Raw genomic sequence first — 13,693 nt, forward strand, 5'->3', positions numbered from 1 at the left:
GCCACGCGTACCCTTGGCAATTTACATGTCAGGATGACATGGTGGCCTGCAAAAATGCATTCCACTGTGACTCCGGGATGGAGAGGGCGGGGGTTTAGGTTGGTGGCGTGGGCGATAGCGGCACGACACCTGTGAAAAAGCGGGTGAAGGCAGGCAGCCTCACATTGACATGTCCCTGCCATGCCACACAGAGATCCATAAAGAGGAACAATTAGAGCTGCCAGGGTGACAGGGACTCAGGGGAGTGGAAGTGCCATTGTCTGCTGCCATTCTGGGTGGCATGGTGCCAGTCTCTCCAAAGGAACCCGCCGGCCCCCTGGCAGCAATTAGCCGTCACACAGATTCATTAAAGATGTGAGCGTAACCTCCCCGACGACTCACACATCTGTTTTAAAGCTACAGTCAGTGAGGTATATAATAGTACAGCTATCCGTGGCTGGGACAGCATGATCTAAATCACAGCAGAGGAGAGCGGAGTGGGAGGACTGTTGAACTGCCTGGCTAATACACTACATGGAGGAAACTATTCAAAGTGATTGCACTGAGAGTTATTTCAGGAGACCTATAATGTGGCTTCTTATTGCCAACTGTCTAACTATATACAAAACACGCTTCTAAAAGCATATAGAATGTCTGTGTAACGCCATTACCATTCAAATGATCTAAGGTGGTTTTTCTAGGATTCCGTTGCTTCATACTCAACATTCTTCCACAAAGTGTCAGAACATAGGGAAGATATTTATGTTTACACTGAAAAAGTGAGACAACAAACATCCAGAGCTCTAAGTGGGCTCCTGAGTGGTGCAGCGGTCTAAGGCACTGCATCTCAGTGCTTGAGGCATCACTACAGACACCCTGGTTCGAATCCAGGCTGTATCACAACCGGGCGTGATTGGGAGTCCCATAGGGTAGCGCACAATTGGTCCAGCGTCGTCCAGGGTAGGCCGTCATTGTAAATAAGAATTTGTTCTTAACTGACTTGCCTAGTTAAATAAAGGTTAAATCCAAACAAACCCCCAAAATATCTAATGCCACTATGATCTCACACCAAGCCTGAAGTCTGTAGGAAAACAGCCCAGTCTCCCTGTAAGGGAGGGGGGATGTGTTCTCAGGTCTTATGATGATCAGGTGAAAGGGAGAGGGCTTTTCTCCACTACCCAGGAGCTTAAGAGCAGGATTAAGATGAGCGAAATTAATGTGAACAGGAGAAGAAAAAGGATTTTCATTTCTCCCTTCCTTTACTAGAGAACAGAGAAATAGCCAGGTGGGTAGAGGAGAGACACATGGCCTGGAAATCCAGGATAGAGAAGAGAGAGAACAAGAGCGAGCGAGACAGAGAGAGAGAGCCTGATGCCTGAGCCCATCAGTGTCTAGGCCTTTGCACCTCGCTAAGAGCTTTAACAGGAGCCGCGGCAAGGAGGGAAAGAGGGCCTGGAGGAGTCAGGGGGGAAGGGAAGGAGGTAGAGGGCCTGGAGGAGTCAGGGGGGAAGGGAAGGAGGTAGAGGGCCTGGAGGAGTCAGGGGGGAAGGGAAGGAGGTAGAGGGCCTGGAGGAGTCAGGGGGGAAGGGAAGGAGGTAGAGGGCCTGGAGGAGTCAGGGGGGAAGGGAAGGAGGTAGAGGGCCTGGAGGAGTCAGGGGGGGAAGGGAAGGAGGTAGAGGGCCTGGAGGAGTCAGGGGGGAAGGGAAGGAGGTAGAGGGCCTGGAGGAGTCAGGGGGGAAGGGAAGGAGGTAGAGGGCCTGGAGGAGTCAGGGGGGAAGGGAAGGAGGTAGAGGGCCTGGAGGAGTCAGGGGGGAAGGGAAGGAGGTAGAGGGCCTGGAGGAGTCAGGGGGGAAGGGAAGGAGGTAGAGGGCCTGGAGGAGTCAGGGGGGAAGGGAAGGAGGTAGAGGGCCTGGAGGAGTCAGGGGGGAAGGGAAGGAGGTAGAGGGCCTGGAGGAGTCAGGGAAGGAAGGTGGTAGAGGGCATGGAGGAGTCAGGGAAGGAAGGTGGTAGAGGGCCTGGAGGAGGGAGGAAGGGAAGGTGGTAGAGGGCCTGGAGGAGTCAGGGGGGAAGGTGGTAGAGGGCCTGGAGGAGTCAGGGAAGGAAGATGGTAGAGTGCCTGGAGGAGTCAGGGGGGAAGGAGGTAGAGGGCCTGGAGGAGTCAGGGAAGGAAGGAGGTAGAGGGCCTGGAGGAGTCAGGGAAGGAAGGAGGTAGAGAGCCTGGAGGAGTCAGGGAAGGAAGGAGGTAGAGAGCCTGGAGGAGTCAGGGGGGAAGGTGGTAGAGGGCCTGGAGGAGAGAGGGGGGAAGGTGGTAGAGGGCCTGGAGGAGAGAGGGGGGAAGGTGGTAGAGGGCCTGGAGGAGAGAGGGGGGAAGGAGGGGTGCACAGAGTTATGAGGGAGTAAATGGTCCCGGTGGGGAAGAGAAGACCGGGCTGGAATGTTCTACTGCTGTTTCCTGGTGAAAGGGGGCGGTGGGTTAGAACAGAGGGTGCTTGAAATGTTTGTCACATTCCGTCAGCCAGGTCTTTAGAGGCCCTGAATAATGTATTGAGCAGAGCAGACCATGTCGCAGCGTAAGTGTGTGGTTGGGCATACATTTTCAGGCGTGTGCACGTTGAGGTATGTGTGCAGTGCATCTATATTTGTCTGCGTGTCTGTTAATTCATGCCTGTGTACCTACATGTGCAATGCTCGGCAGAGCCCAGGACTTCCTATAGTACGGACCATCTAATGTTGCCTCTGCTGTCTAAAGCCCAGGACTTCCTACAGTACAGGCCGTCTAAAATGTCCTCTCCTCTGGTGACTAAAGAGGGCTATGAAGTCTGCCGGGTTTAGGGAGGGGTGACTCCCGTGTCTCTGCCCTATTAGGCGTGAAAGACCTTTCTTGCTTTCATCCGTTCGTGCTTGAAAGCAACTTAAGAAATCTGACAACAAAACGCTCTAGTTGCACTAATCCATCTCCCTGGGTGAGGGGAATTATAGCTAAATACAATATCTTCATTATCACCCTGGGTGAGGGGAGGTAAACACATGCCTTCATTATCACCCTGGGTGAGGGGAGGTAAACACATGCCTTCATTATCTCCCTGGGTGAGGGGAATTATAGCTAAACACATGTCTTCATTATCTCCCTGGTTGAGGGGAATTATAGCTAAATACAATATCTTCATTATCACCCTGGGTGAGGGGAGGTAAACACATGCCTTCATTATATCCCTGGGTGAGGGGAATTATAGCTAAATACAATATCTTCATTATCTCCCTGGGTGAGGGGAGGTAAACACATGCCTTCATTATCTCCCTGGGTGAGGGGAGGTAAACACATGCCTTCATTATCTCCCTGGGTGAGGGGAGGTAAACACATGCCTTCATTATCTCCCTGGGTGAGGGGAGGTAAACACATGCCTTCATTATCTCCCTGGGTGAGGGGAATTATAGCTAAACACAATATCTTCATTATCACCCTGGGTGAGGGGAGGTAAACACATGCCTTCATTATCCCCCTGGGTGAGGGGAGGTAAACACATGCCTTCATTATCCCCCTGGGTGAGGGGAGGTAAACACATGCCTTCATTATCCCCCTGGGTGAGGGGAATTATAGCTAAACATGTCTTCATTATCACCCTGGGTGAGGGGAGGTAAACACATGCCTTCATTATCTCCCTGGGTGAGGGGAATTATAGCTAAACATGTCTTCATTATCACCCTGGGTGAGGGGAGGTAAACACATGCATTCATTATCTCCCTGGGTGAGGGGAGGTAAACACATGCCTTCATTATCCCCCCCCCCCCATGAGAAATACACTGAACGGTGACACGACACCTGTGAAAGCATATATGGTACATATCTCTTTCAAGACATCCATGAAAGGGGCTCCTGGCCGTAGAGCTCACCCCAGATGAGGTGATGTGTGGCAGGCTTGACAGGGCTGGGTGTGAGTATTAGTCCTGAAGGAGCAGTGAGGGGTGCACTGATGTGATGACTGTAGTAGCAGGTCTGGCAGTGCTGAGCTGGAGGCGCCCTCGTTACTGTAGTACACCTGGACAGGCCTGTTAATGCAGTGCCCCTGGACAGGCCTGGGGCTCAGTGGCTCTGCTTTCTGCCACCAGCTCTGTTTGCCTGAGTGATCGTCTCTCTGCTTCCCTGCCTCCTACCCTATTCCCCTCGCTGACTGTATGAGCCCTGCCTGCCTTCCCATCTGCCAATCTTCCAGCCCACTGTAATGCAAAGCTCTTTCTCTGCCTGGCTTGAAGCAGTCTCTTTAAGACCCAGCCGCCCCCCTGTATGTCTAGAAGACTGTGCTACCGTGCCAGCAAGCCAGGCGGGCTCCAATATCCCAGCTTGGCAGCAAGAAGGGTCAACCTACCATATGAACAGTCATCCATCTTAGTGAATCACCAGAGAGCATCAATCCGTTCTGATAGACATTTTGTGCAATACTGAGAAAAAGATTCTGGATGGAAATAGTCGCTTTCTTTTGCTGTTTAGTAGGAGGATTAGGGCATTAGAAAAGCTACACTTGAGGATGAAGAAAACAAAACAAGTTGTTTGCCACACAGTGTGTTTTTAGACTGATCTGAAAACTAAGCAGTAACTATTGCCGATTTGGATTCAATTGGATTTTGGCCATTTGAGATTTGCCTTGTTTGTCCTTTTTCGGGGGGCTAATTTCATGCTTTCTCAGTGAACCTCATGGAGCCACCAGCGAGGTAATGAACCAGTGGCGGAGCTGGGTTAGTTATCATGGACTTCTACTGTGGGAAATCAGATGGAAGACTTATCCTCCATTACGACTAGTTTGTCATCAATTTGTTGAGTATGAGGAGGGAAAATCCAGAAAGTTGCAGTAGCCAAACAAAACCCTTCCACTTCCCCACAGGAGCCAAGCTGTCCAGAATCTAGCAGTGCTGCCACTACAGTACTGTATCCCACTCTAAGTTCCCCTATTCATCATGATATGGTTTCCTCTAGGGTGTACGTCTGGAATCCATATGGAGATTAAGTTGATGAATGGTTTGCTGGAGATTTGGAAAAGCATTTCCGTGCTGAAGTCTGTTCTAAACATACTATGAAGCTGCTGCATCGATATCACTGCTACGATCTTGATTTAGTAAGATAAGTCTAAAAAACACTGGGAAAACACTTTTCAGGAAGATTAAGTATCCATCAACATGAGGTTATAGTCTACATGTATTTTCTGTTGCAAATGGGAAAGTAATCTCTTTAAAAAGAAAGGCCTGGCCAGCTTAGGTTTTGCCCAACTTCATAACTAGTCTAGCCCTTATAAGGGTCACACTGCTCTAACTTTAAGCGTTCTGTTAACCCCACTTCACATTGCACAACCCACTTGGGGCTCGTCGAACTCTGAAGTTTCTTGAACCCCCCCCCCCCGGGTAACCACTTCTTAACAATCAGAAATACTTACAGCTGGCCGGGGAGGACAGGAGCAGGACAGACACTGACCCCAAAAATTTGCCACGCTCATAAACACCCCCTGAAATGACAACACCGAAGCCAACCCCAAGTCTCGACCACACACACACACACACACGTAAATACATGCAGGGAGATGGGACCTAAATCCGCAGTCACAAGATCGATGTCACTTTACAGCCACTTCATTTCATACTCCATTTCCTTAGAGTTGGCATTAGGTCTGTATTGAGTCTAACTCCACATTTAACGTATTACCCACTTATGAATATTTACAGTTGCAATATAGGCTAAGTACCTTTCCCCGGGGGTAAAGAGAGTGTCTGTCCCCTTCGGGCAGCATATGCTGTTCACATATCCAAATCCCTCAGCACTTCTCCCCATTAATGCCTGTTTTAATGGCTTTCTGTTTCATCTCCCTCAGTTTAACTCACACAGACATTATAGTAAAGCAAGGCAGCACTTGTGAACAAGCTCAGAGGACAGCTATTAAAAGATAATTATGATAAAGATGGAATTACAATACATCAAAATATTTACACGCCTCCCCTTTGAACACATATTTGAGGAGTTGTGAGAATTTCCAGAAGCATTCCTACTGCTTCCTGCACTGTGTGGAATCCATTCAACTAGGAGTCAGGAGAGTATGCATTGTGCATATTTCAGTGTATTCCAGTAAATGTTAAATCTGCATCTTAAAACACAATGCTAATTCATTAGAATCCTTCGGTGAGGAGGCTACGACTGAGTTTTTTTTTGGTGCCCACCACTGAGATTATCATTTAGGAGACACATTAATTCCTCTGACCTGTGGAGAGATATCGTCTGGTTGCCGGGTGTATTCTTAAACAACCGTATCCAGTGGCTTATTGTATTGTGCTGGCCTGGATTTAATATGGGCCTCTTAATTATAGTCCATCGTGTTGAGACAGGCCCAGCTGGCCATGGGATTAGGACGGTTTGTGTACGACAACGTTATTTAATACAGTGGGCCGATGACCCTCATTATCGATTAATCCCTCTAAGATTTTGCTGAATGTACTTGCACACTCTTACCTTAATGTTTCGCTTGTGGCGTTTGTTCTCAAAGCGCCTCTTCTCTATCGTGCTACATTTTTTAAGCTCCTTCTAAATGTTATTTGTAGAAGTTCTGACCACTTGAAGACATGCAGGCCCTGACAGTGGCTTAGCGTGTCTTTTAGATCAGCCTAAAAACAAATCGTAAGCAGTAGCAGAGCGTTGACTGCTTCTCATAGGAGCTGTTTCTTCTAAGACACACAGTCAAAAGTTTGGACACACCTACTCATTCAAGGTTTTTTCTTTATTTTTACTATTTTCTACATTGTAGAATAATAGTGAAGATATCAAAACTAGGAAATAACACACATGGAATCATCTAGAAACCAAGCCACCTTTTGCCTTCATGACAGTTTCACACACTATGACCTAAAACCTCATGTAAAGATCCAACAGATTTTAACACCACGTCGACAGAGCTTCAACAAGAGCTGTTGACTGTTTTTGGTTTCACTGCTTCCCACCTGTGTCGGTGTTTGCAGTGGGCCCCAGAGAGATGACTGTTTCAATGAGACCACACACAGTGACGGGACCATTAAAATGTTCCTCCTTGAGCCAGTCTTGCCCTGGTCAGGGTCATGGCACGCATCCCAAAACTGGGTAAACCTAAATTGGCTTAAGAAGGCCTAGAGAGACCAGACTGTGAAATATTAAAGTCATATGATTTGTGTTTGACACCAGGACAAAGAGGTGGAACACTTCAAGGAGGCTGCGCTGTGGCAGAAGGCACTAAGATTCTCAAATAAAGGCAACATGGGGCAGAATTATTGTGATATTTTCAGATAATTTTTTTTTTTTTTAAACAAATACTGCGAGATTAATATCTAGGGTAAACCATGAAGGCCACACAGAGCTTGGCTATTTTGTTCCATTTTGTAATTTTCCATCAGTCTCACTAAATCGCTGTCTCTTTACTGTTGTCAAGATGCCTGATTAAGTCTTTCTGACATGGAGAGAACCCTGGACAAAGGGGATGATGAATGTAACAAACTATCACTAATAGGGCGGAATTCAGAAAGCCGCAAATTTAAATCAACAGCCAAACAGGTAATCACACCGCAGAGCTAAAGACCAGCCCGTACGCAATGTTGCCCCTTTCAATATCCCATATTAAAATGACTAATAAAGATCCATTCAAAAACGGCCCTTCTGCTTGCTTTACAATAAATAACAGCGGCGTGAGCGAAGTGAGGGAAATAATTATAAAGTCATTAAAAATATATATTTGGCACAACATGGTCCATGCAAATATATACACCTTCCACATTTAGCAGAGACAGAAATACATGACAGGGATTAGCACTGGGCATCATGGTTTGGAAACAAACACACCTGAGAAATAAAATGGCTTCATGGGAGGGTTCAGGGGGATCCAAGGATTTCGCAGCAGTAGACAAACTATGCTGATACCCTATACTGATTCATTACCTGATGTTTAGGCCATGCTAAAGCAGAGGTGGGCCCCATTTCCTTTAGAAAACCCCTGGGCGGGTAGGGTCAGGGGGGGGAGGGGGGCGCATTTCTCAAACTTCCTTTTGTGACTAAAAGTCATGGTCGTTATTAGAGCAGAGGAAAATTAACTCCTCTCATGCCTGAGAAGAACACTGTGGCCCCAAACTGTTAATGACCCGTAATGACGACTCCACAGTGCCACAGATGCAGGATGACAGTAATGGAGAGATTTGCCTGCGGTCATACTCATATATCCAAGGCAGAGAGACTGGGAGAGGAGGAGGGAGGAGCTGCAGCAGTGTGGGCTACTCACCTGCCCCCCTTCCTGTAACCTGGTTCCTCTTCCAGAAAAACAACATGCAAGGAAGCAGGAACAAAAAAACAGCCTATCCCCAAGTAACAACATCCTAGTAACAGTAGCGGCCCTATGCTGATTGCTGATGGCTTGGAAGTGGGGCAGGGTTGGTCCTTGGTGAATTAATTAGCCGTTTTCATGAGCGCCTAGACTGACTCAGTCACCTACAAAGGCCTCTAGCGAAATTCAGTAAACCCCATTATCCATCAGGAATTATGAATACGTAAATCATGCGAGAGCTTCTTTTAATCTCAGCAGTTCATTAAACCTGACGGGTATGCAGTGCAAATCGCTGACTGGACCACCTGGCCTCTATTGCCCTCACTGTATAGGCATGCTGGCTGATTCATGAGTTTTCCTGCCCATTTCCCTGTGTGTCCGGCTGTACCCCCCCCCCCCCCCCCCCCCCCCCCACTCCAGAAGGGCCGAGTTTAATTAAAGGAGGGTCCTGTTTGCTCAGCATCTCTTTCAGAGTCACATCTAATGGGTAATTATACTGTCTGTACCCAATTACTTTAAACCAAAACACTGGCCGGCCCCTTGCCCTCCCTGGCCCGAGCATAAAGACACCTCACTTCTACTAGGGTAGTGTTCATTAGGCACAAAACGGAAGAACCGAGTTAAACGAGAAAGCACTGCCTGAACTTGTTCGGTTTCCTGCAGTGAGGAGGGGGGGGGGGGGGGGGGGGGTCTGGGCATTTTTGCAATTTCATGGAAGACTTTCTTTGTGTCAAAAGAGCTGGGTATGTATGACAGAAACACAATAGTGGACATTAATAATACCAGTTAATTACTTACGGTGTGTTATTATCATTATGAGGGCAACTATTCCATCTTGGGATGGTGTGGAGATTTTAATTTCATTCTCCACTGGTGCAGATAGCCCAGCAGAGCTCCATCTGTCTGGGCTGTATGTGAACAACCACTAACTCTACTACAGTTTCTATAGAGAGCTATTTGACTGGTTATACTTCGTGTGCTGGGAGTCTGTCTTAAAAGACAAATAATTTTAAAGTGGATAGTTGAAAAGAGGCGAGAGACAGCAACGGTCCACAGAAAGGCTGTGTGGCCAGGTCCAAGGAAGAAGAACCATGAGCATTATGCAGCGTATGCAAAAGGTATGCAGCTCGGCACATAAAAAAAAATATATATTTATAGCAGTGAATGGACGGAAGAAACAGTGCAGGGAGATATCCTTCCATCTGGGACAGCCAGAGGATATCCTGGGTTTCATGGTCACACAAGATACAATAATGCAATCCAGAATACATTAAGGTCACTCCAGCCAGGCCCTGTTCGGTGTCCAAACACAAGGCTCAGCTGAGCAAAGGCTACAAATGATCATGTTCATCTCTTAACAATTTAGCCCTACTTACAGCAAAGCAAGAGAATAACCATTCAACTTCACTTGTTCAAGATACTCATTTTGATGATATGTTTGCCTTGAATGACATGTATGATCTACCATATCTACCGTGTATCATTCAGTGCATGTCTACGGGCTTCTACAAAAGTGAAGTGTGGTCGCCTATGTCTAACTTCTCATAGACAACTAACTTGAGTGATGCAAGCAGGGAAATGCAATGCAAGCGCCTTAAATTAATCTCTCCTTGCATGGTTGCCACCAAGAATCAGGAATGCATGCAGACGATGTGATTGTAACTACTGAACGTTTTGGGAGAACAACAACTGCAGCCACTTTTTAATTAGTTTGTTAGCAATCATTTTTACATTAAATAAAAAGGCTCTTAATTTGCATGTGTAATTCCATCACTGCTTTGTTACTCCCTGATTGGCAAGTAATCAAAATAGTTATTTACATTCCATTATAAATAATTTGTTTAGCAAATATTTGCCTGTTTTTGCTTTTTAATATTGGTGGCGGAGGAAAAAGTTATTGGATGAGGTTGTGGACCAAATCCTGAGCCTCAAGAGATCCCTTGTGTGAAGGGTTCTGTATGTACGATGCTGCCACCATCAGGCATTACACGTAAAGGCATTGAGAGGCAGAGAGAGGGACAGTTTCGCAGTCTCACATCTATTCAAGAATCTAGTAGGAAGGCTACTTACATGCAGAACAACTGAGAAAAAAACACTGATGTAGATAAATAGCATGGGTATACTGTCTAAAAGTGCATTTTTATTACATGAAATTGTCATTTTTGCACAAGTAGATGGAAACAATTACACTAATAGATGTGTCTGGCTCATTCAATTAGAATACACATGTGAGTGAGAACGTACTTCAATTTCTCCTATTCAAGATTTGATTTAGTCTACTTTAAAATGTCAACACAACTTTATATAGCCCCATGTAAAGTTGTTTAAATTAGACTTCATAAAGACTTGAGTAAATAGGCCAGTTAGTTTGCCTAACACATTAGGGGAAAATAAGCCAAACACATTCAGAGATGTTTGACTAAGAAAGCAAAATGCACCAACCAATGCATTTGCTAAAATGTCATTCTTCAGACAAATACGGAAAACACTTTTCATTACATTGAACTAAACAACCATCATCATTCTCCCATGTAAAACAATACACCAGTGGTTAACATGTGGGATCAGGGCCAGATTACCCAACAGGCATGCAGGGCACATGCTCCAGAGCCCATAACCTCCAGGGGGCTTCTAACCAAATAATAGTTTGTTTGTTTTATGGGGCGGCGTTGGGAGGCCCCCCCCAGATAGCATATGATAAACTATCTAGAATTGCAGGAAATTAGCTATAAAAACACCACATTTCTCTCTCACCCATGGCAAAAAGTGTAGAATTGCAAGAAATGTACTTTAAAAGCACAACATTACCACAAAATATGTTGAAATGCTGTTGTCCTAAAATATATATATATATATATATATGTGTGTGTTTCCTGGGTCGGCACCCCAGGGGCCCCAAAGCAGTAGTCCGGCTCTGTGTACCATTGAGTATCAATATTACATCTACTGTGAGAAAAGTATGCCCAGTTGTGGCATGACTGAAGAAAAACAGATGTATTTGTTGGCCTAATGTTTAATATATGATCCCGAGTGGCGCAGCGGTCGAAGGCATTTTTTGTAGGTGTCCCTACAGTCTCTGGTTCGAATCCAGGCTGTATCACATCTGGCCACGATTGGGAGTCCCATAGGGCGGTGCACAATTGGCCCAGCATCGCCCAAGTTTGGCCGGGGTAGGCCATTATTGTAAATAACAATTTGTTTTTAACTGACTTGTCTAGTTTAATAAACAAATAAAAAATATATATAATAAAATGCATAGTTACATGCTTCCAATGAAGTTCAGATGAGCCACAGTTGAGATGTGAAATGCAGCTCTCATCCAGTCAAACACAATCAATCTAGATCATACCAAATCATCTGTATAACAATCCATAAGATATAGCTCTCCACAACTGCCCAGCCCTTCACTGTGGCATGTTGCCAATATGCCATGACACTACAATATAGGTATTCTACGCTAAATGACAGTCTATAACAAGAAGCAGAAATAGGAATTTAGGTTATTAGACTTCGATTGCTTAAAATAGATTCGCATATATAAAAAGTAACGGTTTGCTTTGATAAGGTCTTCAAAGATGTCCTAACTTTTCAGACAAGTCGGTGTCAGTCTGACAGTCACCCAACTTGAAACCGACGTGAAATTGACCGCATCAGAATTTTTTAAAATAATAATAAAAAGTAGCGCACAGAACATTTCCCTCTCCAAATAAGCTGTCAAGGGACACCTAACAGCTATTAAACTCTTCAACAACTATAGTGGTTATGGATGATATAAATAATTGCCAAAGTATTCTACAGCCACAATCCAAAATGGAAGAGAATCTCGACATTCTGCTACACTGTATTTGGTAAAATAGCGTACCACAGTGCTGACTACATTCTAAAAGTTTCAAATGAGCTGGGCTGGGGCACATCGGTCTGTTTGAACTACCCGAATAGATCTATTTACTGATGGACAAGGGGACATTAAAACAACCATATACAAACTCGCCATAAGCTAATTTCCCTGGCAAACAATGAAATTGTAGCCTAAGTAACATACACAGGCTCTTCGGCAGAAAACTTGTAGTAGTAGGTTGATACAGACACTGGACTGCCCTCCAGACAACTTCGGAATGCGTTCTTCTAGAGAGCGCGACGCACCCGTTATAGCCTACTAGATCAGGCTACTTCAAATGAATAGGTCTTTTCACAACAAACAAAATACACTACAAAATAAATGAGGAGCCTTACCTTTGAATACTACTCCTCGAACTGTAAGGAATAAGCTTCCCGCAGCAATGAGACAAGTTAAAAGTCTTTCCATTGCGGGAGAGTATCGCGAACGTAACCCCCGGCTCCGGGGTAAAAATCTATTCTACTCTTCCGCTCTGACAGAGGAAAATATTCCGTTTTTACAGCTAACGTGCCCGGTAATGGGAGTGTTCCCCTGTCTGTCTTTCCCTACTTGGTTACTTGTGCATCTTTCAAGCGGCTCCGCTCCGGTAGTGACTTGCTGGCTGCTAGGAGGTAACTAACGTCACAGCGAACAGAGAAAAGCTCAAGACACTGAGCGCTCCAATAGAGGTGTCGGTATTCAGATGGAGTGACTTTGGTTTTCTTTCATACTTTCATCCAAAATTTGCTAGGATTCTTGCTGTAAATACGGAACGATAGACAATTCACATGCAAATACGTTTGTTTATTCTATTCTAGCCTATATCTATGTTTTAAACTGTGGAGTCAAAGTTTCAGATTGTTGTTTCAGACCCGGTTTGATACAGCTGTGGTTGATAAAGACGGGGAGGGGCATCATTTAAAGTCAACTATGAAGATTCCTAATTAGGGGCCGAATTTGAGCGTCCTTGCGTCATCATATTGCTTCACAGTTAATTGAGTTTCTTATGTCATTAATAGCATTGCACATTTTTTGGGGGGGGGGGACTTATACATAGCATAACATAACTGCAATTTGAGCTTTTTGTCTCAATGCAAATAAATATACTAAGCTAAAATATCTCTGACCACCTTGTTATGGTGTTATGATTACAGGTAGGGTTGAATATTTCCCAGGTATTTTACAAATGTTCCAGTCTGAGAATAAATCAATTCTCCCAGGTAAACCGGTATTTCCCGCCAAGACCGGAAGTGTCATTCAAAAGCATTATATATTTTTATTTATTTAACTAGGCAAGTCTGTTAAGAACAAATTCTTATTTACAATTACAGCACATAGAAAAGCAAAAGGCCTCCTGTCGGGACCAGGGCTGGGATTAAAAATAAAAATAAATGTAATAAAATATAGGACAAAACACACATCAAACAAGAGAGACAACACAACACTACATAAAGAGAGACCTAAGACAACAACATAGCATGGCAGCAACACATGACAACACAGCATGGTAGCAACACAACAT

The 13,693-nt window shown here is 45.2% G+C and overlaps 1 protein-coding gene across 3 annotated transcripts in view; it reads right to left on the reverse strand.

Moving 5' to 3' along the window:
* The window catches only part of LOC120028099 (receptor-type tyrosine-protein phosphatase mu-like), a 305,294-nt gene extending 292,279 nt beyond the window's left edge, over nucleotides 1-13,015 (reverse strand). For all 3 annotated transcript variants that reach the window (XM_038973267.1, XM_038973266.1, XM_038973265.1), the window contains exon 1: nucleotides 12,528-13,015. In XM_038973267.1, coding sequence (XP_038829195.1) covers nucleotides 12,528-12,600 — 73 coding nt within the window. In that variant the 5' untranslated portion in view covers nucleotides 12,601-13,015. The remainder of the gene's footprint in view (nucleotides 1-12,527) is intronic.
* Between the last annotated feature and the right edge of the window lie 678 nt (nucleotides 13,016-13,693).

This window comes from Salvelinus namaycush, chromosome 33 (genome assembly GCF_016432855.1).
Source record: "Salvelinus namaycush isolate Seneca chromosome 33, SaNama_1.0, whole genome shotgun sequence".
NCBI lineage: Eukaryota > Metazoa > Chordata > Actinopteri > Salmoniformes > Salmonidae > Salvelinus > Salvelinus namaycush.